Raw genomic sequence first — 23,961 nt, forward strand, 5'->3', positions numbered from 1 at the left:
GAGAAAGAAAAGAAGAGCAAAGGGACACAGCACTGAGAGAAAGTAGAGGGGAAATGCCAGTAGCTGAGGCTGAGGAAAAGTGGCTCAGGCTTTTAAAGGGTAAAAAAAATTTTTTTTTTTTCTTTCCTGTAGACTGATAACGGGAGGCAGCTGGCAGGTGTTTCTGGTTGGTTTTCTCTCTTTTTTCTGTTCTCTGTGAGGCTGGCTTCTCAGAGTCTTTGGGATGTCGTCTGGTAACAATTGGAACAGGGAGCTCACATCCCTGCGGTCCACTTAGGGCTCTTCACGGCTGTGAAATCGAAACCCAAATGAAACAATTTTGATTTTAAAGACAGTGAGTTTAGCCTCAGGTGGTTGATCAAACAAAACAAAGGGAGCAGTTGTGCTGTGAGTTTTCTCTTCAAAGGGGCAATTATGTGTTGCAAGTTTATTCCTCTTTTTGTTTGATAGTTTATCTGTTAGTTTATTAACAAGGCTGTCCTTTCATCCAGCAGCAGTGGTTCAGCATTTGCTGATTCAATGTTTGCTGGGTTTTATAGATCACTACAACAAATGAGAATCAACTGTATATTACTAAACCTTTCTGAATGTTTCCTTATATTTAAAATAATTTGTTATTCTCTGCTTCCCAGTGTAAGAGCTGGCACCTGTGGAATTGTCTGTGATGTGGTCTTCCCTAGGCTGGGTTGGATGTTGGACTAAATGTCTTAGATTAGAGCCAGGTAGACTGGAGTTGGCAGAGCTGCTTGGCCGCTGGAGTTTTTGGTCCTGTCTGGAACCTGCCTTCACATTCTCTCTGGGTTTGGCTCCTACAGGTTCAGCCCATCCACCCTCCCACACCCTTGCAAAGACTGTTTCCTTGGATTTCAAGTCTCAGTGTGTAACATTTGTAAATGCTTTCTTTGTCCTTCTTTGGAAATTACTTTGGCTTTAGCGTGTAGTGAAGGGTGGATCTTTCTTCTGTCTTCAAGTGACATATGTATTCGGAAGATTCAGATCATTACCTCCATCTTCTGTCTGCTGAGCTCTGGACCCTCTTGATCTTTCAAGCTGTGTTCACAAGCTGGATTCTGAAATATGTGCTGTTTCTTCTTCAGCGTGTACAAGATTACGAAAGTGCAGCTTGTCCCCAACTTAGTCCTTTCCTCCCCTCTCCCACACAAGACAAAAAAGTTCACCAACTCTTTTTTCTCCCATGTTTCTGTTTCCTTCTTGATGAAAGGTATTTTTTTCTTCTGAGTTACTCCAGGCAGAAATTTGAGCATCAGTCTCTCTTTTAACTCTATTTTATAGAATTGGTGACATGACAGGACTCAAAAGTCCAAAAGTATCAAAAGACATACTTGGAAATATTTTCCTTCCCTCCCTCTTCCTGTCCTCCATTTTATCTAGCTGTCTCCTCACTTTGACAATAACTTTAAAAGAACTCTGAGGGCACCTCGGTTTTTGCATGATACTCACGTGATGCTTATTGGGATGATAGTTGGCTTGAAATCAGAAGAAAAATTTTTTAAGAATAAAAGGAACATATTTATTGCATTTTAAAAGATTTCTATCAGATGGCTAAATTTTTAAAAGTTTTTTAGTGGACATGAGGTCTCACTGTGTTGCCCAGGCTGATCTCAAACTCCTGGCCTCAAGCCATCCTCCTGCCTTGGCCTCCTAAAATGCTGGGATTACAGGTGTGAGCCACTGTGCCTGGCCAAACAACTAAAATTAATAAGAAATGAATTTTGAGTGGAATGTACTTATTTATAAGATTTAGTTCTGTGAAATGTCTCATTCTCTAAGATAAAATAGATTTGACATATACTCATTTTTTTGCCAATATATTTTATTTTAGAATCAAGACATGAAAAATATGCATTTTATATGCTTTGTATATATTATTTGCCTTACTCTTAATGTAAACCTTTAAAATTTGAGACCATAGCTATGTTTATGTACTTTATTATTCTTTAAAGAAGTATTGATTATATTAGGTCCCATACCAGCTGCTGTATAACAGTACATAGGATACTTCTACCCTTGAAATTGCACGTGATTTCTGAACTAGCAATAGAAATATGGTATTACTCTTATTGGCTGTTCTTCATTTAGTTTAGTAGATATTTATTGAGTATTTATGTGAATTGATCACTATGCTGGCTTTGGGTATCTTCAGGTACTTCACAAATAAATACGCAGTGGAATGAAAGAGCTGATAAAAATGACTTCCAGAGAAAATGATCACATTAGAAATAATTTTGATCAAGATCTAAAGCTGTATAAATTAGCTTTTTAAACACTCTGTTTAAGTTAACACTTTCAGATCTTCTGTAAACATATTTCTAAGATTCATGTGTAATAAAAGAAAGTAGCACTCATATGCCCATAGACTAAGAGGAGCCTAAAGGACTGGAACTTGTTTCTAGTAAATTCCGGGACTTGTGTCATGAGGCCTTTCCCGAACCTAGAGAACAAAGTCGCTACTTTTGTTAGCTCAGAATGGTTAAGCTAACATGGCAATACTCAGTAATAAGTTTGACACGGTGTTTAGTATGCTTTTTTCAGTGTAGTATAATAGATGGGAGAAACTGTAAGAACTTAAATATGTTTTAATAAATGGCAATAGAGTAGAACAATTTCTCTTCATTACCTAATATAATGATTACTTAGCCTTTTGCTAATTTCTTTTATTACCTTTCCCTCATCTACCTTTGGACTATTTTATGTCTATACATTGTACTGCAGGATATTCATGGAAAGAAAGGGTGAAACCTATTCTTGTCTACTTTGTATCTGTTTCTGTCCTGAGTACTTCTAAAGTTGCTTTTAAATCTTCCCAAAGATGCCTTATTTTATAAACTAGAATTAGTAATACAATAATATTGTTATTTCTTGAAGATCTTTTTATGTATATATTTTAGCTCTCATTTACTTTATACTAGTTTCGTAGAAACCAAATAACTTATTCATGTACTCCCCCTTGTGGCGAATATTTAGTTTTAGCCGTAATGCTTTTATTTATAGTAATAACTATATTAACTCTTGATATGACTTTATCAGTGAGAATAGAGATTTGAATAGTCCAGAATGTATTTTAAAAATCATTTAAATTGGGCTTTGTAATTAGGAGTGTGTGGCTAGTGCTAGGTAACCCTAGTTGTATGTTAGGGTTAATTGCAGTACCTGGCTCACATCTGACTGATTCCCTTTCACTTGTCTGGTGTAGCACCCAGGCATTTACAGTTTAAATCAAGCTAAAGTTAATTACTTTACTTTTTTTTTTTTTTTTTTTTTAGAGAGGATCTGTCTCTGTTGCCCGGACTGGAGTGCAGTGGTGTGATCTAGCTCACTGCACTTTGAATTCCTGGGCTCAAGAGATCCTCCTGCCTCAGCCTCCTGAGTAGCTGGTACTACAGGCCTGACTAATTTTTAAAATATTTTTATAGAGACGGGGGTCTCACTCTGTTGCTCAGGGTGGTCTTGAACTCTCAGCCTCAAGCAGTCCTCCTGCCTTGGCCTCCTTAAATGCTGTGGTGAAATTTAATCTATTTTAAAAATTCAGTTTAAAAATTCCCAGCTTATTCTAATATGCAGTCAGGGTTAAGAAACAATTATATAGGCCATGATCTTCTGGAGACTAACCATTTCTATTTATGGGGAGAGAGCACATAATTTTTAACAACAGTTTGTTTGTTAACCATCTTGTATTTCATAGTGTGTGAAGTACTTTTACATAATATGTATGATTTTCCCAGGGACCCCTTTATATAGTAAGAAATGGTCTTCAAGTGGTAACTGGTCTCAGATTTGACAACAGTTAAGAGGAGGAACCAGTATTGGAAACCAACACATCTGACCTTAAGTCTCTTGTCTTTCTCACCACACCAATATTTCGACCTTAGAGTCCTTGACTGAAATGGTGGATCTTGAATTATTTCATCTTTAGAGCGCTTCTAGTTATGTATTATGAAGTGCTTTTTGACCATGTGTTCTGTAACTTAGCTTTACATAAAATACTAAAGGCACAGTGAACTTCATTCATGTGTAGTATGAAGCTCTCAAGTTCCCTTGGCCTGCCTCAGGCAGGCTTCTGCCTGTCAGCACCACACTGTCCAGCTGTTGGACATCACATGGAGTGGACCTAGATGTAAATAAGAAATACAGGTATTGGATAGACACTTCATACCTAAACCTAATAATTATTGACCTCTATGGATAAGCTTTGGTTAACTGGTGGATGATAAATCAGCTAGATTAGATCTAATTACTATAAAAGAAAAACAGTTCCTAGATTTTATTATATTGGAATTTTATTTGTTACTGCTCTCAATTAACGGGCTTTTGCTAGCCTTAAAAATCATTTCTTGATATTATATAGGATACCTAGGTATTTCTAATAACTTTGTTTTAATAAACTTTGACTTCTATGTATGTTCCTATTTTCTCTTTAATATTTAGCTATTAAAAGTAGTGGCCAACTGTTAGCATTTTCTTTTCTTTTTTTAAATATGTGTTACAAAATAACCCTTATTATAGAAAAATCTTTGCATTGTCAAATACAAAATAACATTGGAATCTATTGAATACAGAGTCAAATTTATGCTTCATCTGGCCTGTCAACATCTTTTGGAAACAATTTCATTTTTTTGCATTGACAACTTGTACCTTTCTATTAAATATATATATTGTTTATTTGAGCTTTTACACACTATATTTTCATCTCTTCCACTAGCCCCTTGTTTCTTTGATTGGAAAAGTTATACATGCATATGGTTAAAACACCCTTCAGACAAAAGCATATAATGATGAAAATGTCTCCTTCTCACCTTAGATCTCTCAGTCCCCTTCCTCAGAAGCAGCTATGTATACTTTTTCAGTTTTCTGTGTTTTATTTTCCTGTTGTTTTATTTAATACAGATGTCAGATATGAATTGTAATAATCAGCATTACACTACATTTTTATTGTACACTTAATGTGTTCTGATTGTATATTCATTATAAATAAATGAGATATTGGTGACATTGCTCTTTAAATTCAGCCTTTTATTAATGTATTTTTTTATTTTGAATATGTTAATTGCTATTCAGATTAAGTAGTAATAATTAAAGATATGTTTCCATATTTTAAAATTAAAGTTTCATTCATTAAAAATCATAAATGATGTTTGCATTAGATATTAATAGCATAGTATATTCTACATGTGTATTTATATTGTTTGTACAGCATAGCCTTTATATGTTAATGAAATTGTCTTTATCTTTCATTACTAACGATTTTGTGTCAAGATGTTGTGAAAAACAAGTTATGTGAAAAAACATTAAGACATTTTCTTTAAACCTTTTTTCTAAAAGTTGCCACTTTGCTTTTGCTTTTAGACAATAAGCAGAAAAAAAAAATGGGAAAAAATCAGTGACATCTTTAACTGAGGAACAACTTATCTAAATAGTCCCTTTTAACCTAAAACTATAAAATTCAGACTCCTTCTGTTAAAAAGGTAGTTTAAGTATGGCATAGAAGCTTTGATTTCCAGATTTTGAGCTCCTTTGTTATTGTGCTTATGCATTTCATCTTACAGGAAATGCAGAATGCCAGGAATATTGACCTTTTTTTTTAATTGGTTTCTTATCTATGCAGTCCTAGTTCTCTTTTTTCATAAAAGTGGCTGATTAGTCTAACTAAATTCTTAATGGATAATGAAAATATAAAAATTTCTCTTAATGTTTTATGTTCAATGGTTAACCCTAAAAGGATAAAAGCGAAATTAGGTTCATTTCATAGGACAATATTTTTCTTACTGTGTGTGTAATGTTAAGTAATTATAGTTTAATTTGAATTTTTTTAAATGAAGAGAACTTTATTTGGTTTTTCCTAACATTCTATTTGTTGACCCCTATGTAAATTTAACTTCTCAGAATATTCAGATTTAATATATAAAAAGGTGATATCACTACATGTGATTTTTCTGAATTTAATTTTTTTTGCCACTTTATTTTGAAAAAAATGAGAGTTTACTCAGTTTATAGTAATGAGGAATTGCAGGAGGGTCTTAAATGATGTTCCAACTTAAATATGTTCCAGTTTTCAATGAAGGATAATAGTTTGTAAGGAAACAAACAAGAAGCAAAGCATTTAATATTACATCAATCAGAACAATTTATAAAGCATAAAAACATCGGAAAGGAAGGTAATTCTGTCTTTTGTGGTTGGATGAATCAAGTATCTTGTTTTATCTGAGTACATTTTTCAAGAAAAATTAGTTTTTTTAAAAAAATGAATACTAATTAAATAGGATAGGAATATAGTAGGTTAAAGCATTATCCTTATCTGATTTTGGCTTGAAGATTGTACCTGAACATTTTGGTTAAATTTTTATAGTTTAGATATTTTCTAGACTGCAAACCATTTTTTTCATGTACTCTTGGAACATTCAAACATGATCATTTATGACTGATTTTTTTTTTGGTTATTTTAAAGTTCTTAGTGGCCAGTAGAAACAACTCCAATATGTATGATATTTTTAGACATTTAGTAGGGGGCACATTCAGTTAAGTGTTTCCTAAAGAAACTGAAAATAAGTAATATACTTTTCCGTAAAAGACCAATCTCAAATTACAGTTAAACAAAAATGTTAAGTGGAAAACCTGGTTGGCTTAATTTCATAAGTTGAGAATGAACTAACATAACTAGATACGATTGTGTGTTACTTTCTTGTGGGTCGTGAGGCAGATAGTATGTACAGTAGCCTCAGGAAAATGAGTCCTCATATTTTCAATGAGCTGTTACTACAGTGGGGAAAAGCACCAGCCCAGTATCATCTCTGGGGGCTGAGAAAGCTCTCCCCTGTTCCCCTTTTCCAGGGAGATTATCCCATCCATGCTCGTGTAAAAAGAAATACCAAGGGAGACGTGTGAAGTGTTCTGGAACATGAGGGTCAGATCCCCTCTGCTGCCTGATGGCCACATTCTGCTAGACACTGGAAGCTCCAAAAGGTACAGAATGTGGTCTTGGCCTTCAAGGAATTTAGCATTTACTGGCTGGGAGTACAGATGCTCTGAGTCATATGTATGTATAATATCTGTGTCAACTCATGATTTCAGGTATTTTAGAATTAACAAATTTTTAGCAAATGATAAATGAAAATAATGGTAAAGAACTTAAATTTCATATGGAAATACAATGATTCTTTTGGCAGTTATGTCCTGCCGGATAAGCTACTCCCTTGAGAGAACTCTGTAGGTTTCAACCTTATGCGTAATCGCATTGTTTTTATAGAAAATGCAGGTGAACTGTTTGTCCCCACCCCCCTTCTTACACTAAAGCACTGTATGCAGATTTTCATTCAACTTTTAAGACTGTGGCTAGCAGGTATTTGCATATTTCAAGCCCTTTTTAAATGCTCCTGTGATAAATGAGCAGAAACTGAAAGAGCTCTCTGTAAGGGCATATCATTAATATTTTTTATAAAAATGCTACAATTGCAGGTCCTTTTGGAATAAATCATGGGATTGAGCTTCATTCAGATGTGGTGGAATATGCCAAGGAAAAACTGGAGAGCTTCATCAAAAATAGCGATAGCTTTGATAAGTAAGTATTCACATCTGTAGTTTTTGTTTGGAAGCACTTAATAAATAGATATGTGTAACATGTCTGTTCTTCAACATAGGTACTGATACTAAATCGCTCAATTGATGCAGCAAAAATCAGTGTACTATAAAATGAGAAAAAAATTAAAATTCCATGCTATAATTTTTATTCCATGCCATTCTATAGTAAGTTATATATAACCTTTATTTAGTAATTTTATGCTACTGCCACTTTATTAGTAATATTCCATTCATTAAACATCATGCAAGTATCTTTTCTGGAGATACAACATAAAGATGCTCGTGATTATAAAACTTTTCCAGTACTGGTTTTATACCTTTTGGATAGTAAGTTAGTAGTTCTGTCCTCTTTAATTGTAACCTAAGGGTGGTGCCTGTTATCATACAAAGAACTTTCTTTAAAATATTCAGCTACTTTGTAATATATCCAGAAGCAATTATCATAGAAATACATTGATATATCTTGTGACAGGAAATTTGTTTATAAAACCATTGTCTTGAACTCATACTTCCCCTTACAAGAAATAATACAGAGGCTTTGGCCCTTGGGATGGCAGGGAAAGCCTATTTGGTGTGTAATCTTACTAAAATTCTGCATTGGTAATGCTGTGGAGCAGGGGCTATTATGCTGAAATCCACAAACTCAGTGAAATTATGTAAAATTTGGAGGGCTTTTACATCTCTAATTTTTTTTTTTTTGTGTGTGTGTGACTTATTTTCAAAGAGATAAAGCCTTAAAAGGGAGAAGAAACACAGCTTAGGATACAGTCACTTTAACAAAATCTTAGTGCAAAAACATTGAGTTCCCACTTGGCTTGTTGGGAGTAGGCCCTCACTCATCTTCAGTCCCTGGCTGTGACCATTCAGGTGAGAAACATGGGGGAGTCTGGACCAGGACTGAGAGCTTTCCTCTAGTGCTGTGGCCCCCAAACCCCAGCCTGTGGACCGGTACCAGTCTGTGGCCTGTTAGCAGGAGGTGAGCGGGCCAAGAGAGCGAAGCTTCGTCTGTATTTGCAGCCACTCCCCATCGCTCACATCATTGCCTAAGCTCTGCCTCCTGTCAGATCAGTCACTGTCTCCCATCACCCCCAGGTGGGACCATCTAGTTTCAGGAAAACAAGCTCAGGGCTCCCACCGATTCTGCATTATGGTGAGTTGTATAATTACTTCATTATATATTACAATGTAATAATAATAGAAATAAAGTGCACAATAAATGTAATGTGCTTGAATCATCTTGAAACCATCCGCCTGCCCCAGATCTGTGGAAAAATTGTCTTCCATGAATTCAGTCCCTGGTACCAAAATGGTTGGGGATTGCTGCTCTAGAGAGAACCTTCTAGACTGCTGCTGTAGAGGTGCAATGCCAGGAGAGAAGCAGGCAAGAAGACCCTGTAAATATCTTCAAGGGAGTGTATTTTCCCTTCTCCTCCCTTTTCCTGCCCCTCTGCCCCTTCCCCTTGTACTTTTATTTCCTTCCTCTTTGTCATTGCCAGTTTGTATTTATCCTCTGGCAAGTAGCATTTGATTTGTTGAACAGAAAACTGACATGCTGTAGCAAAATTTTCAGTGCTTAGAGGAAAGGTGAGGTTTTGTGTCTTACCTAGGTGTGATCGTAACTGGATTGTTAAAGACCTCAGTCAAGCAGGCTTAGGGGAGTTGGGAAATGCTCAGGTTTTATTTTTTTCTATAATTAACTCAATGGATTTGAGCAAGTCCCTTGAATTCTCTCTATCAATTTGCTGGACCCTATCCTTTACCTTATTTATGCTTTATAAATAATATTTACTTCACATTTTGAATCATTTTCCAAGTGCTTACTGTGTTCATATTTTATTTCTGAGAAAAACATGTTTGACAGAAATAAATGTTTTAACCCAAGATATTTGATAAGAAACTGGGATTCAATTTTTGCATTCCTTTGTGTCTTTGTAATTTCTCTGTCTTAGGATTAGTAGTGTGGTAAGTGCTTAGGATGTGGACATGAATTGTTTATATAGTTATTAGAACTATGTTAGAATTTTGTTGAATTTAATTCATATTAAGTGTTTGTTTTAATGTTGAAACTTAATGTATTATAAGGGCCTTTTGAATATATTTGAACTTTGAAAATATAAAAGTAAAATTAGTAAAAGCAAATGTTTAAGGTCTCTTATAAAGTCTGTTGTATATTAGTTATTAATACATTTTACCTATTAATACATGAAAACACAGATAATTAAATTTTGGGTCATTAATTTGGTAGAATGTACTCAAGGAAGAACCTTGAATCACTGAAGCAACTCTGTGCAGGTTATCTGTGGAGCTTTAGTTTATTGCTGACAAATGTATAGTCCTGAGAAACAGTAAAATGTGTAATGATTTAAAGCATTTATATGCTAATGCAATTTAAATATTAATCCATGACACATAAATTTGAAGACTATATTTTAAAGTATCTCAATTTTTAAAATGTTCTAAAATTGTGTTTATGTAATTGTACGATGAACAAATTTCCTTAGCTTATGTTTCTGGAGTTTTATTTTTGTTATTGTTTATATAGGTTTGTTATTCATAAAATGATGAATCATAAAATTCAGTGATATGACTGATCTAAATGTTTCTCTATAATCTTTAATGGTTTTGTTTTAGTTACAATAATTAATAAGACCTTGTAGTAGTTTCTAAAATGTTACCACTTTTATTTGAAACAGATTTTTACGAACTAGTCTGAGGAAGACAGTTGTGGAAATTTTGTTTTCCTAGTTTTCAAATACTATACTAAAATATTACTGTTACGTGTTTCAGATTATAATGTACCTTATATACAAAGAGGTAGTAGATACTAGGAAATGTTTTATTTTGCATAAAGTAGTGTGGTTGGATTCAGGGGATTCTTTTTTGTTCCTTTTATACAATTTGGTTTTTGTGACAAATTACAAAGATAGAATATTTTTCTTCCTATCTTAAATGTATTTTGATGATTTCTTTGTAATTTTTCTTGGTATTTGACTAATATTTCCACTTATTTTCAAGTTTCAAAAAAATTTTAATAAACTTGCTGTGTAAAGTGATTTTTAACGCATTAACTGTCATGTGACTTGTACTTAACTCACTATAGTTTTGAACCCAGGGCCTCGTGAAGCATATGTAACTCACACGTCTTTTCACTTTGGGAGCTGTGAGAACTATTTTTCAAGTTGTGTATAACTCACGCATAGAAAACAATTAAAAATAACAAATTTTTCATTAAATTAGAAAAGATTGTTCTGTTTTCGAAGTTTTTATTCTGTTTTCATAATAAAACACCATGGCTCCAAGGAAAAACCTTTTTCCTAGTGTGGCAGTCACTGTGTTAAAATCCCATTTCTAAGCAGTTTTATTTTATTTAATTGTGTACAGGTCATCAAAATACATTTTAATTAACAAAATATAAAGTAACTCAGAAAAATTAATTGCTATTTATGTGTTCCTTAGTACTGGATTATCCTGGATTATGTGTAACAGAAAGAATAAATAGTTAAAACCTAATACTCTTCTAATTTTCTTTATCCTGTTGGTTTGGATATTTTTTTATCAGGTCCTTTTTCAAAAGTTTTGTTATGTCACTTATGACTTACATTGCATTTTTAAAGTTTTCTTACATCTATTTGAAATCATAATGAACTCCCAAATACAGTGGTGGTGGGGAATCCATAAATTCATCAGCATTAGAAAATATATCGTAAGATAACCTTTTTAAAAAATACAAATGTATGTTTTTGTATTGTATAAAGCATGGTTCCTGGGTCTTGAAAGTAGTATTCCTTCTTTAGAAAAGTATTTTTATTATAATGTATGTACTTTTAAACTCTCTATTTCTTAGTACTATATCAGCAAATGAAATACTTTGGAGAAGCTACTCTAAATTTACTGTACTTGGAGATGAGAGGGAAGAGGGAGCTCTTATGGCTGATTTATTCTTTTGATACCTATGGTATTCCCAAACTTACTGTAAATCTCTTATAAAAATGATCTGATTTCAAGGGTCCTCTAAAACATTGGCAGACGTTTCCTATAAATCCCGGATAGTAAATCTTTTAGGCTTCCTGGGCTAAGTGGTCTCTCTGCAACCCCCCAAGTTCTGCAGTTGTAAGTAAAAGCAGCCGTGGACGCCATGGAAGTGAAGGAGCGTGGGGGTGTTCCAGTGACACTTTCTTTACAAAACAAGCTGTGCTCTGGGTTTGTCCTGCTGTCCGTAGTTTGCTGCTGACTCTTATTCTACTCTTGACACACACTCTCTGAAACATCTTGTTTTTAACTGGACAAGTGTTGGGCCTTAGATTTGCCTACCTTTTAAAGGCCCTTATTTGTCTTTCTGGCTTTTGTAACAGAAGGAGGAGGTTGGGGAAGGTCAATTAAATGAATCAGTATTTGTGCATGTATGGTAAATAAAATAATCTCTCCAGCTGTAGTTACTTGGAAGAGTATGTTAGTTTAAAGGAGCCTGAATTATAAACATTTACTCTGTAAATACTTTAAATTGGTGATTAGTATAGCATTTATTTATAGCTACATGTATGTATTTATGTAATGTATATATATGCATGTCATTGATTTGGCTTCCTAGAATGCATACTTTGGAGAGGGCCTTTCCTTGTAAGGCAGTAGGTTAATAGATCTATATTCTCTTCTCCAATGTGACTGTAGTTATGATTTTAGAAATACTCTAGTATCAGTAGCCAAATGAGTGCAGTGTAGTTTGAATTATTAGGGATTTTCATTCCATATGAATGGAATACCATTGTCTCTATATGGTTTGCCATATAAATGAGTCATGATATGAGTTATGAAAACAGTAATGAGATGATAAAAAAAAAATAGTGCCTCACATGCATTGTCTACTCACTAAGTGCCATTAAACATTCTAAATGCTTTATCCACAATTCTAGAGACAATATTAGTGTTCACATTCCCCAGATGGGAAAATGGAGGGTTAGACACGAAGGTCATGACCTGAGCCAGGGAGACTTTTTACTTCGTCCTGGTTAGGATATGATAATGTAAACACTGACTTTTTCTAATATTTCTTCCCGGCAGTGAGCTGCTGTCAGTGAATTACAGCCCAGCAACTTAGCATCAGATAGGAAAATTGAAAGAGCACTTTTATTTTCATTATTTATTTCCTTCAGATTAGAATTGAGGAATGGTATTAATGTGGTTAAATGTACTATAGCATTTATATTAAAGAGGACACCTACCCTGTTCATTAAGGCTCATTCATGAGACTTAGCTAAGGCATGAATTTTTATTGGGGGCAGGGGTGAGTGGAAGAGGTGCCACGTGTTCCTCAAATTTAGTTGAGGTATAAGTCTTAAATGTGGAGTTAAAATTGTCTTTTGTATTTTAGAAGATTTAATTGATTTATGGCAGTATCTAGTATCCTTATTTTAAATTATATGTTCATTTTTCACATGATTTGCATTTGAAAATTAGATGCTTCTATATTGTCAACTTTTACCACTTTAAGAGGATTATGACACGCTTGAAGTAGTTTTGCTATATATAATTCATTATATATTCAACATTATTTCAAAATATTTCTCAGATCTTTGAACATTTTGATATGCTGGTAACATTCAGAAGTAGTTTTATAACAATTATTACAGATTGTAAACATAATTATGACAAACATTCAAATATTTGGACAGACAAATCCTTGAAAATAGTCATCAGAGCTATCATAACATATGTTAGAAATGGCATGGGGAAAAGTTTATGCGCTTCAAAACACATTTTTAGGAGAAGAAATTGTTGAAGTACACAAAGGCTCACCTTTATATGACTTAACATTCCCTGTTAAAATGTTTAGAGATTGTTTTGGTCTTAGGGATTTCTCTAATGCTTTGTTCAATGAAAAATTACTGTATTTATTCTCAACACATCGCTGTGAATAATGCTTGGATTATTCTGAGATGAGTTTGATGCATTTGAAAGGGAAAACACTTGGAAAGGTAAAATTTTGTTTTTTTAAAAATCTTAATCCAATAGCTTCATTATTGGTTGTAAGAGTCTTTGAATGGTACAAGTGTATTTGGAGGTTAAGAATTTAATATTTCCCTTGGTTTTCTTCCCAGTGGAAAGGTCTGAAGTTTTGTCTTGTTTTAACAAAGTAGTCATAGTTCTTAAAACTCAAAATGTGTATTTTGACAAAATGTTTTAAGAAAAAGAAGTTTTTGTGATTCATTTGGCAGGTTGTTTTGGATGAGATGTGAGAATAAGGTAGGATTCTTTACCATGTCCTTGAAATTCCTTTATTCCATTGGAATAATTGCCTAAAACTTCAATGACAGCGTCCCGTGGCACATGATAAACTAGGTGTGCAAATTGTTGGCCCCCACTCCAACAGTGTATTGAAGGGGAATGTTGTTTTTTCTACTCTCAGTCAGCTCCTAGACCTAGACTATCCGTCTAAGAGGGAAGCTACAGGGCAAGGCTAGGTCACCCTGATCTCCTAACACCTTATCAAAAGAATTATGTGGGCAAGTTGGCAAGGTTCCTGCTGTGAACGAAATCATCTGTTCATCTCAAGATGATGTTCCAACATGCACCTATAAAGAAAACCACTTCTGAGGTAAGTGATTAGAATCCTGGAGTTATTTTGGGCAAGTGTTCATGTTCTAGACAAAGATAATCTGTGTGCTCTATTCTTTCCCCTAAATGATTTCAGTGTACATTTTAGTAGGAGTATGTCAATTCTTTTTCCCTCTCTGCAGAAGAGAGTCTAAACAACATTCATTGCATCTTCAGGTTTAATAGATGATTATAAGCCTAGAATGAATGAATTTGTGTTTATTATACACATTTCAGGATTGTTGAATTTTTTTTCTATGTGCAGATAACATTTTTGGTAGTATAATTTAGGAGTGTGAGTCATCTCTATCTCGAAAATTTTGTTTGGGAAATTTTCTTCAAAGAATAAAAATGATTGCTAGTTTTCATTTTACTTAGAGACAAAATTTTAATGAACTCCTAAATCAAGAATAAAAATTCGGGAAAGAACAAAGTAACCATTCTTTTACAAGTAATTCTAACCACATATGAAGAATCATTTTGGTAAACTTCTTGCCATTTTTTATCCTTCTCAGATTTCATTGTGTGGTTGATGTAAAAAGATAGAATTCAGATTTTCTTTTTTACTATTTTTAACCTGCTTCATGTGTGTAAATTTATAAATAGTGTAGTTCTTTTTCATAATAAACTAAGAATTTCTGGTTAGTTTATTGCTATGGTTTTCCAAATTATGCAGAAATTGTATTTGTGGTTTAAAATATGTCCTACACCTCTGTAGCTTGGTGGAAACTTAGGTAAGATACAGCTTTCAGAAGATGGTAAGAGCCTAAGGAAGAAAAATGTTGTATTTTCTTCTTTAGCTTAGAAGAAACAGTAGGAGTTGTAATTTACTCTGTTTGATAACATGGTAGCCACCATCTATGTCTTGAATCAATCAGTTTATTTTTTGAAAAAATATTAACAGTGGAATTTTGGTTGTTCTGTGTAACCTGATTATTATGAATTTAGTTACATGAAATGCTATTATAAAAATAAGCCATAATGTTAGTATCAGAATACAAAATGTCTTAAGATTCTCAACTTTGTACTGAGTCAGAAATATCAGAGCTCACCTTAAGTACTTTATTAGGAAAATTAATCCATAATCCCTTTATAGATTAAAAAAAAGAATATACAGTTGAAGAGCTGATTGCGAAGTTTCATGTATTATGAGTTGAAAAGGTTAAGCCATACTTATAACAGATAATCCTCAAATGGGTCACTATCTCTAGACATTTTTCTAATAACTACTAAATGATAATGTTATGGTTTTCTTATAGTGTGTTTGGCATATGAATTCTCTACTGTGTTCTAGATGTCTTAGTGCCAGCATATAAAAATATTGCATTTCCTCCCCAATTTTGTATGTCCTTCAATTTTTACTAGTTTTTAAATTTAGAAATAATATAGTCCTTTTGGAATATTATTTCAAATTCAAGTAAGCTTTCAAATTTGAGTATTCTGGTAAAGAGAATCGATTTAAATATGTTAAATAGAAATGTAAAGACCCTGTATACTTTTGTTAGAAGTATATATTCCATTGTAGAAATTATTTATGAATTTAGGGATTTGATTTTTCTCCGCAATTATCCATCGTCATTCTCCTTAGATAGAAGTGGATATACTTGTTCTGCTTTCCATTAGGAAAGAAAACATTCAGGTTGTTTACCAGAATAATAAGGGTAGTTTATCTGAGATCTTCAGAAAGAAAAAAAACAAAAAAACAAACCCTGCCTTTCAGTTATAGGAGAGTTGATTATTCATTAAATGCAAGAGTTTTTTGGGTTTTTTTGCTATTTGCGTTTTGCCTTTTTTGGCATGTTGGGAAAAAAATCATGTATTCTGTAATATGAAGCTTCAGTTATTATAGTAACCAATTTAGTGAAACATTGAGCCATTATATTACTGTAGAGAGTGCCATAGGTACATACTTTTTCTGTAACCTTATTTCTAGGCAAGTTTCTCTTCTAGCTCTGAGATTTTTGTGATTAGCATATTTAACTTGCCAATTTTGGGTTCATATTCAAAGTTGGTAGGTAGAAAAGTTAAGACAAAACATGTATATTTGTTATATGGTTCACTTATTTAATAAATGTATTTTGAGGACCATAATAGGTGATAGAGATACAATTAAATTCAGAAAACAATATTCAAAGGAAATATTAATAGAAGGAACACCAGGAAAATGTTCCAAAGGGAAGATTGTGTTAAGACGTATTCGAAGCAACTATTTACCTGTAATAAGTAAAAGGTAGTTGTTTAGTATTTTCCTTTTGTGTAGCTGTTAAAACAAAAAGTGTGTATATTTTAATATAAATATGAAATAATTATTGAGATATTTTACATTCTTTTTTGTATTAAGTGTTGTACTTTTGTATTAAGTCTTTGAAAACCCATGTGAATTTTATACTTACAGTACAGCTAAATTTGAACCAGTCACATTTTAAGGGTTCAAGCAGCCTCATGGGGCTAGTGGCTATCATCTTGGATAGAGTGGCTCTAGATTGCTGTCTTGCCTTTCAGATCACAGCTTGTCATTTCTCAGGGAACCTTTCGATGATCCCCAGGTCTGTCAGTTTCATCCTCAATCTTAAGGAATCATATTCTTTTCCTTAGAGCATTTGTCACAGTTGTAAGTTCTATTCAGTAAATGGGATTGTTTGCATGTCTCTTCTACTAGATGCAGGCATGAATGTTTTTCATTGTGTTCCCAGTTATTGCACACAACCGGTGCTCAATAAATAGTACTTAACTGAAGGGAGTATGTGCAGTTACGGGTGTAAGATAACTTGCCCAGAATCACACATTTGATTTTAGAACCAGGAACTAAATTGTTTTTAATTTATTTTGCTGTGATAAAAATGTGTAAAATAGCACTAATATGAGAAGTTATAATTTTAAGTTGTCATTACCTTTAATGGCATTTTCCTTGGTAATAGTTCCGTAGGCTACCACTTATTTTTGACTAGTTAGGAAGCTTTTAAAACGATAAGCATATATTTGAGTTGATTTAATGGATTTGATAATGAAGAAGCTTATAACTCAAAATTTTTTGATTATTTAAATTCCCTGCATATGTAAATCCTGAAAATTATAAGATTGATGCATATTATAAAATTAAAGCATTTAAAATGAATTTTTCTAAGAATGAAGATTTTTAGATAGACCTTATTGAAAATAGTCTAACTTCGTTTTGTTTAAAGGATGTTTACTGTGAATTTGATAAAGTGAGTAAACCATGTGATCCACAGTATCTAATTAATTAAAAGCCAAGAAATTATGTTTTGGCCATATGTTAGACAATCAGATTGTGCCAGTCTTGAGTATAAAAGAGAAATTGAACATGATTCTCTAACCTCAGTAAGTTTACACTTTGTACATGCTGCGCAAGTGGAAAGAATGAGATACTATGAAAGAGTTGAGTAAGATGTCGTTGTGAACCTGATATTTGAACTGTGTCTTGCAGAGATAGCAGGCATTTATTAAGGAAGAAGGAAGGGGAAGGGTATTCCAGTCAAAGGAACAGCACATACACACATACAGGGTTTCCAAATACTTTGTAATGGTTCCTAAAACGAATTAGAAGCAAATAATTCAGTCTGTCTGAAGTGTAGTATGTACTGGTTGGGGCAGAGCCAGGTTATGAGTCTGGTAGGACAACTTGATGGTAGAATCATAAAGAACCCCACACGGCACTCCTAGGAGCTCAGACTTACCCTGTGCAGTAGGAAGCAAGATGATGAAACAGAGACCTGAAAAATGTGAGCAGTGAGGTGGCAGTTACAATAAAAGAAATAACAGGGCTGCCTTGGTGTAGGGAGGAGAATACAGGGTGTATACTGTTTACTCCCCCACTCCCTGTACCCTCCCCACCCTACCTTTTACCCACTTCCACCAAGAAGACAAGAGGTTAAGGACAGGGTATAATTTCTGGTAAGTTCTTTAAATCTATGTTTATAATGTATCTGTTTAGTGACTTTCAACGGAAACTCACTGTGTAATAAATCGACTGTTAATTACCAAAGGACAGGATATATTTTACAAAATAAAAATGATTGTGATTCAAATCAGTTTCATTTTTCACTGCCTGCCAAAGCTTTTAATGGAAATTATTTCATCATCAAACAACAGCCTGTGTTTTGCTATACAATCATATTAACTTTAATCAACTTAAAAGTGAAAGAATATGAGTTAATTAATAAAAAGATTACATGTCTTGGTGCTTTGGGGATTTAATTATGTGTTATAGAGTCCAAAAGTTTGTTTATAAAATTTAAGGAATAAAGTAGAAATCTGAATAGTATAGTTTGTAAAAGCATAAGTGTATGTACCATGAACCAACACTTTAACCAGGAACAAGCAGCTGGGATAAAATACCTTTGCTTTGAAACCTTCTCTCTTCTTTCATTGCTTAGGGAGATCATAGGGGCACAAGCAGCAGTATGAAAAACAATATTAATCCTTCTCTTTCCCAATACTGTAATGCTCTCAGCCAAAATATTTTAGGAACATCTCCCTAATCTGAGTGGTTGCAAGGGTATGTGGGCAGGATACTGGTCTCTTTTTGACAAAGCTCTGCCACAGTTATCCTCAGAAATGTCAAGCTGGGAGGAGTATTGCACAAGCCCTTCTCACTTCCTCTGGCCCCTCACCTTTTTTGGAAAGGACAATGGAAAATGAAGCCTTTTCTCATTTGTTGAGCCTTAGAATTTTCATCATTATCATATGTCATTTTGGAGGCAACACAAGATTGGTGTTGTAATGGGCTTTTCATTATATTCCTTTTTCAAACCTTAAGTGAGGTTTCATTGTGGCCAAAAATTCAGTGATAGTAAAAAAATACATTTGATTAGTGTTAAATTTAATAAATATTCTATTTAAGTAAAATTTATAATCATATTTTATTCTGATAATAGTGGTAATAACTTCATTATTTCAAAGGATTGGATTATGGTAATTTTTTTGGATCTAATGTTTTGTTTAAGTGAATTAAAATATATTTGTTTTTCCATACAGATTTGAGTTCTGTGAACCTGCATTTGTGGTCGGTAATTGCCTCCAGATAGCCTCTGACAGCCATCAGTATGATCGAATTTATTGTGGAGCTGGAGTCCAGAAAGACCATGAAAACTACATGAAAATATTGCTGAAAGTTGGAGGCATACTAGTCATGCCTATAGAGGATCAGGTACCTTCCACTGTCCTTTGCTTAGTGGCATGGGTAACAAACACGTTTGTTTAAGAATGGGAAAAATATTATTTAGTGAAAAGCACTTTGTAATTTTTAAAGAAAAAATATTTTTCCCAGAGCTATCTATCTGTATAGAAAAAACTTGAAACAGACTCTGATTATTTAAGCATTGTAAATGTACCAAGGATCCCTGTGCTGTCGTGGGGGAAGACTGGGGCTTTCACTGGAGCTCTGCTGCTGCCTCCTCTAGTGCCCTCACCCAGAGGTGTCCAGCTGAACGTGACGGTCTCCACCAGCTGCTCAGTTTCCAGCATTCTTCAGTTCTTTGAACATATTGAAAAGAAATGCTGGTTGTGGTTTGGTTTATACCACTTACCTTCATTAGTAAAACAAGTGAATTTTAAAAAGCAAATTTTAAGATCTTCATTTAATACTATACTATAAATACTTGAAAATATTCTTCAGCTATTTATGAGCATTGATAAATTTATTTTTTCGTATTTTGGTTTGGAATTATTAAGTATACTAAATACACATGCAGACTCTGTTGGCCATATTTGGGTATCCCATTTGCATTGAAATATTTACCTTAACAGCAAATATTTTAATTCCTTCTATATTATTTTATAGTAAATATTTAAATGGAAGTAATTTGTTTGCATGCTAATGTGATTATATAGCTCATTAGCAATTATTCCCTTAAAACAAAATTTTGACTGTAAGATGATCACATTGCCAAGATTAAGCTATTATTTTTCTTTTTTCTCTAAATAGCTAACACAGATTATGCGAACTGGACAAAACACTTGGGAAAGTAAAAATATCCTTGCTGTTTCATTTGCTCCACTTGTGCAGCCAAGCAAGAATGATAATGGCAAACCAGATTCTGTGGGACTCCGTAAGTAGCTCTTCATGCATTCCGATTGAATTGTGATTTATGGTGTTCAACTCATATGCTTGGGATTTAAGACCATGTGATTATGAAGAAGTAAATAATTACACCATAAGATTAATGGATTTATTCAACTTAAAAAAAAAAATAAAGCCCTTACGTTATGCCAGACCACTGTTACCTGCGTTCATGGAAACATGAAAAAAAGGGGCAGATCAAACCAAAACCGGATGTATTAATTATAGTTTATGTTGTGATAGAAATTAACTGGTTGTGGGGAAGCGCATCTGTTTTAGGTATGGTGGTAAGGAAGGTCTTTCTGCCAAGGCAACATCTGAATTATGACCAGAGTGATATAAAAGAACCTGCCATGTCAAGATTTAGTGATAGCATTTTCTATACAGAAAGACAGTGAATACAAAAGGCTTTACACTAAAAAGAGTTTGGTCGTTCCCAGACCAGGAATAGGTCCGTGGTGGTGGAAGCTCATGGGCTGGGTTGTGGAGGATGGATTATCACAGGACCAAAGAGGAAATGAGCCAGTTATGAGGCTTTTCTTATGTCCAAGGAGAGAGTTGATGATGTTGTGGAGAGAGTTGTTTGAAGGCAGAAAAATAGCAGACTATGTGGGGAAGTGTGGGTGAAGGAAAAAGAGGAATTTGTTTTCTCTTGAGGCTAGCAGAGTGCTGGTACCTTCAGCGTTGTTGGAAAGACTAAGGATGGCATAACTTGGAAATAGATGTGGAAGGATCAGACATTTTCTTTTGGCCAAGCGTGAGTTGTCTGTTAGCATACAAATGTCAGCTAGTCCAGTGGGTGCAAACGTGCTCCATGAGGAAGGTATAGATTGAGAATCCTTGACATAAAGATAGTATTTTAAACTATGATTTGGTGAGAATGGATGAGACCACTTAGGGGCAGAGTGGAGATAAAGAAGAGGTATCAGGGTTGAACCTGTGGTCCACCAAATAAATTTAGAGATATTAAATAAAACAGAGGAAGACGGATTGGTGAATGAGGGCCCAGAGAGGTGGGGGGAGGGAAACCAGAGTGCACAAGGTGTTGAAAGCCAAGACAGAAGAGTTTCAAGGAGGGAGTGATCAACTTAATGGGGCTAATGAGACCCTGAGAAAGAAGAGGAGAGTAATATTAATTGGTTTTGCAAATGTCATAGTTTTGTTAACCATTAAGTAAAATTCTTTACCAAAAATAAAACTCTTGATTTAGGTTTCTTTCTTTCTTCTTTTTTTTTTTGAGACAGAGTCTGGCTCTGTCTCCTGAGTAAAGTGCAGTGGCGTCATCATTGCTCACAGCAACCTCAAACTCTTGGGCTCAAGGGATCTCCGCTTCAGCCTCCCGAGTAGCTGGAACTACAGGCGCGTGCCATGACGTCCTGCCAATTTTTCTATTTTTAATAGAGAGGCGGCATCACTCTTGCTCAGGCTGGTCTTAAACTCCTGAGCTCAAGCAATCCTTCCATTGTGCTAGGATTACAGGTGTGAGCCACCGTACCCAGCCTATTTAGTTTTCTTTTTAACTGTGTTTATTTCATAGGTATCTGGCTTTATAGAGAGATTTAATTTTATTTTCAGCCTTCGTTCTGTGCTCTTTAGAGCTGTGTGACTTTTGGACCTTTTGGGATGTTTTTGAAAATTATATGAAGTAGTATTTGTGAAGTGCTTGGCATACTTCCTGGCATATTAACAATTGTTTGATAAAAAGTAATGTTAAGGTTTTGAGAAGGTTGGTAAATTACACCTGTTTTTCTCTGCTTAAGTTCTTACCAAATGAAGAGATGTACTGGGGGGTCAGATAGCTAGAGATTGAAATGTCAGCTTTGTTACCAAGCAGAGTAGGTGGGAAAATGTAGCTTGGCTCCACATCCTTAAATCAGACAGACTTACCCATCCAGTTACAGGCAACACTGGCTGATCTCCTATCATGGGAGTTTATTCTGTAAATACATGCAAGAGCAGAGCCCAGTCAGTATGTGTGAATCTCAGAGAAAAGGAGGAGGGAACAACAGAGCCACACATGGCCAGCTGCTTCTCAGACACTCAGAGTGTATGAGCTGTTCCCCCAGCCCTGGGGAAGAATGAGTGAGGTGGTGCAGAGAGGCCCGCATGGCCCTGTGGCGAGCGTCGCTCTCTGGGAGTGTCAACAGCATGAGGGTTCCCACCTAAGTACCTCATGAGCAATCTTCTCTAACAAGAGCCACCATCAAAGGAGACGTGTTGCCCACTCTTACAGACTTGTGAGATTCATAAATTCTGACTCCGTGCTCTTTTTTTGATCTCATTTGGAAAGAAATTAAACACTCAGTTCTAAAAAATTTTGAACTTTTCATAATTCAGAAAATTTTTCAACCATTTTTTCCAAATATACTTGTTGGTAATATATACTTTGGCTACTTACTAAAAGGATTTGAGTCAGTGTATATGAAAAAATTCCATATGAAACAGGAAAATTAAAAATAAGAATGATGAAAAACAAAGGATTATCAAAAGGGAGACTTACTCTATTAGAAATGTTAAGTTACTGTGTTGAAATGTTAAAGTTAAACTTCCAATTTAGTCAAAAAGGGGTATGTGCTGGGTATACTCTGGGACACTGAAAGGTACAGGACATTTCTTTCTAGCACCAGAATCAAGTGACTGTCACTTGCATTCACATACACTATGTGATTATTTCCATGAAGCCTACTTTTAGTAGACTACAGATACTCCTTGACTTATGGTGGGCCTATGTCCTTTACCATCATAAATTGAAAATATTGCAAATTAAAAATTAAAAATGCATTTAATGCCGGGAACACAACAGATGGTCCCCAACTTACTATGGTGTATTACTGTGGGGCCATTTAGCGTGGCTTGACTTTAAAATGGTATGAAAGTGGTACTTATTCAGTAGAAACCATAACCCCATCATGAGACATAAGGAGCTCCTGGACTTAAGGTGGGATTACCTCCCCTAAACCCACTGGAAAGTCAAAAAATCCTGAGTGGAACCATGGTTAATCAGGGGCCATCTTTATACTCTATGTATTTTATACTATATTTTTACTATGTAGTAGACTGTACTGTAGTTAGTGGGGCCCTACTTAAACTCCTTGCTGAAAGCAGCAGTAATAACAAAGTAAAACTATTTTCTGTCTCCTATTTTTTAAACATTAGAATTATAGTTTATTTATGACAACTTTGTTTACCCTAGCTGGATGGAAAGTAATAAAAAAGAAATAGTAGAAAAAGTTTTCTGACACAGCTTGGCCTTTGACAGTTTAACCGTAAACATCTTGTGCATCTTATATAAGAGTACTTAGAGCTGTGCCGCCACTGCTTAACTGTTTTATCTTGTAACTGGCACTTAAAATCTTTAGAATTCCGTCAGTAGTCTTTGCTTTTTTATCTTAACAGTTTTCCTAGTTTAGTTTCCTTTAGAAGAGTCTTGATTGTAAATACGGTTTTATAATAACATAATTCATAAGTGGCATGGATAATATGCTATAAATGAGCACCTTCCATTCTCCCTCGTCTTAAGGATGTCAATACAAATAGATCTTAGTAGCTAATAAGACTGTCATTGGTTGGGTTGAATGACATAATAACTGTGAATGTAAAATAGGAAAAACTTCAGTGGAATAGGATAAAATGGAGCCTAAATTTTAAAAAATCCATCATAACCTCTGAAATATTTACAGATGAAATGATAACGTCTA

At 34.3% G+C, this 23,961-nt stretch overlaps 1 protein-coding gene across 3 annotated transcripts in view; it reads left to right on the forward strand.

Annotated features, from left to right (window-relative positions):
* PCMTD1 (protein-L-isoaspartate (D-aspartate) O-methyltransferase domain containing 1) overlaps window positions 1–23,961 on the forward strand; it is a 69,332-nt gene that overhangs the window by 37,831 nt on the left and 7,540 nt on the right. For 2 of the 3 annotated variants that reach the window (XM_045560411.1, XM_045560409.1), the window contains 3 exons: window positions 7,471–7,573; window positions 19,180–19,351; window positions 20,129–20,252. In XM_045560411.1, the coding sequence (XP_045416367.1) occupies window positions 19,298–19,351; window positions 20,129–20,252 (178 nt within the window). In that variant the 5' untranslated portion in view covers window positions 7,471–7,573; window positions 19,180–19,297. The remainder of the gene's footprint in view (window positions 1–7,470; window positions 7,574–19,179; window positions 19,352–20,128; window positions 20,253–23,961) is intronic. The other variant, XM_045560410.1, reaches the window with a different exon arrangement.

The sequence above is a fragment of the Lemur catta genome, chromosome 9 (assembly GCF_020740605.2).
Source record: "Lemur catta isolate mLemCat1 chromosome 9, mLemCat1.pri, whole genome shotgun sequence".
In the NCBI taxonomy this organism is placed as follows: Eukaryota; Metazoa; Chordata; class Mammalia; order Primates; family Lemuridae; genus Lemur; species Lemur catta.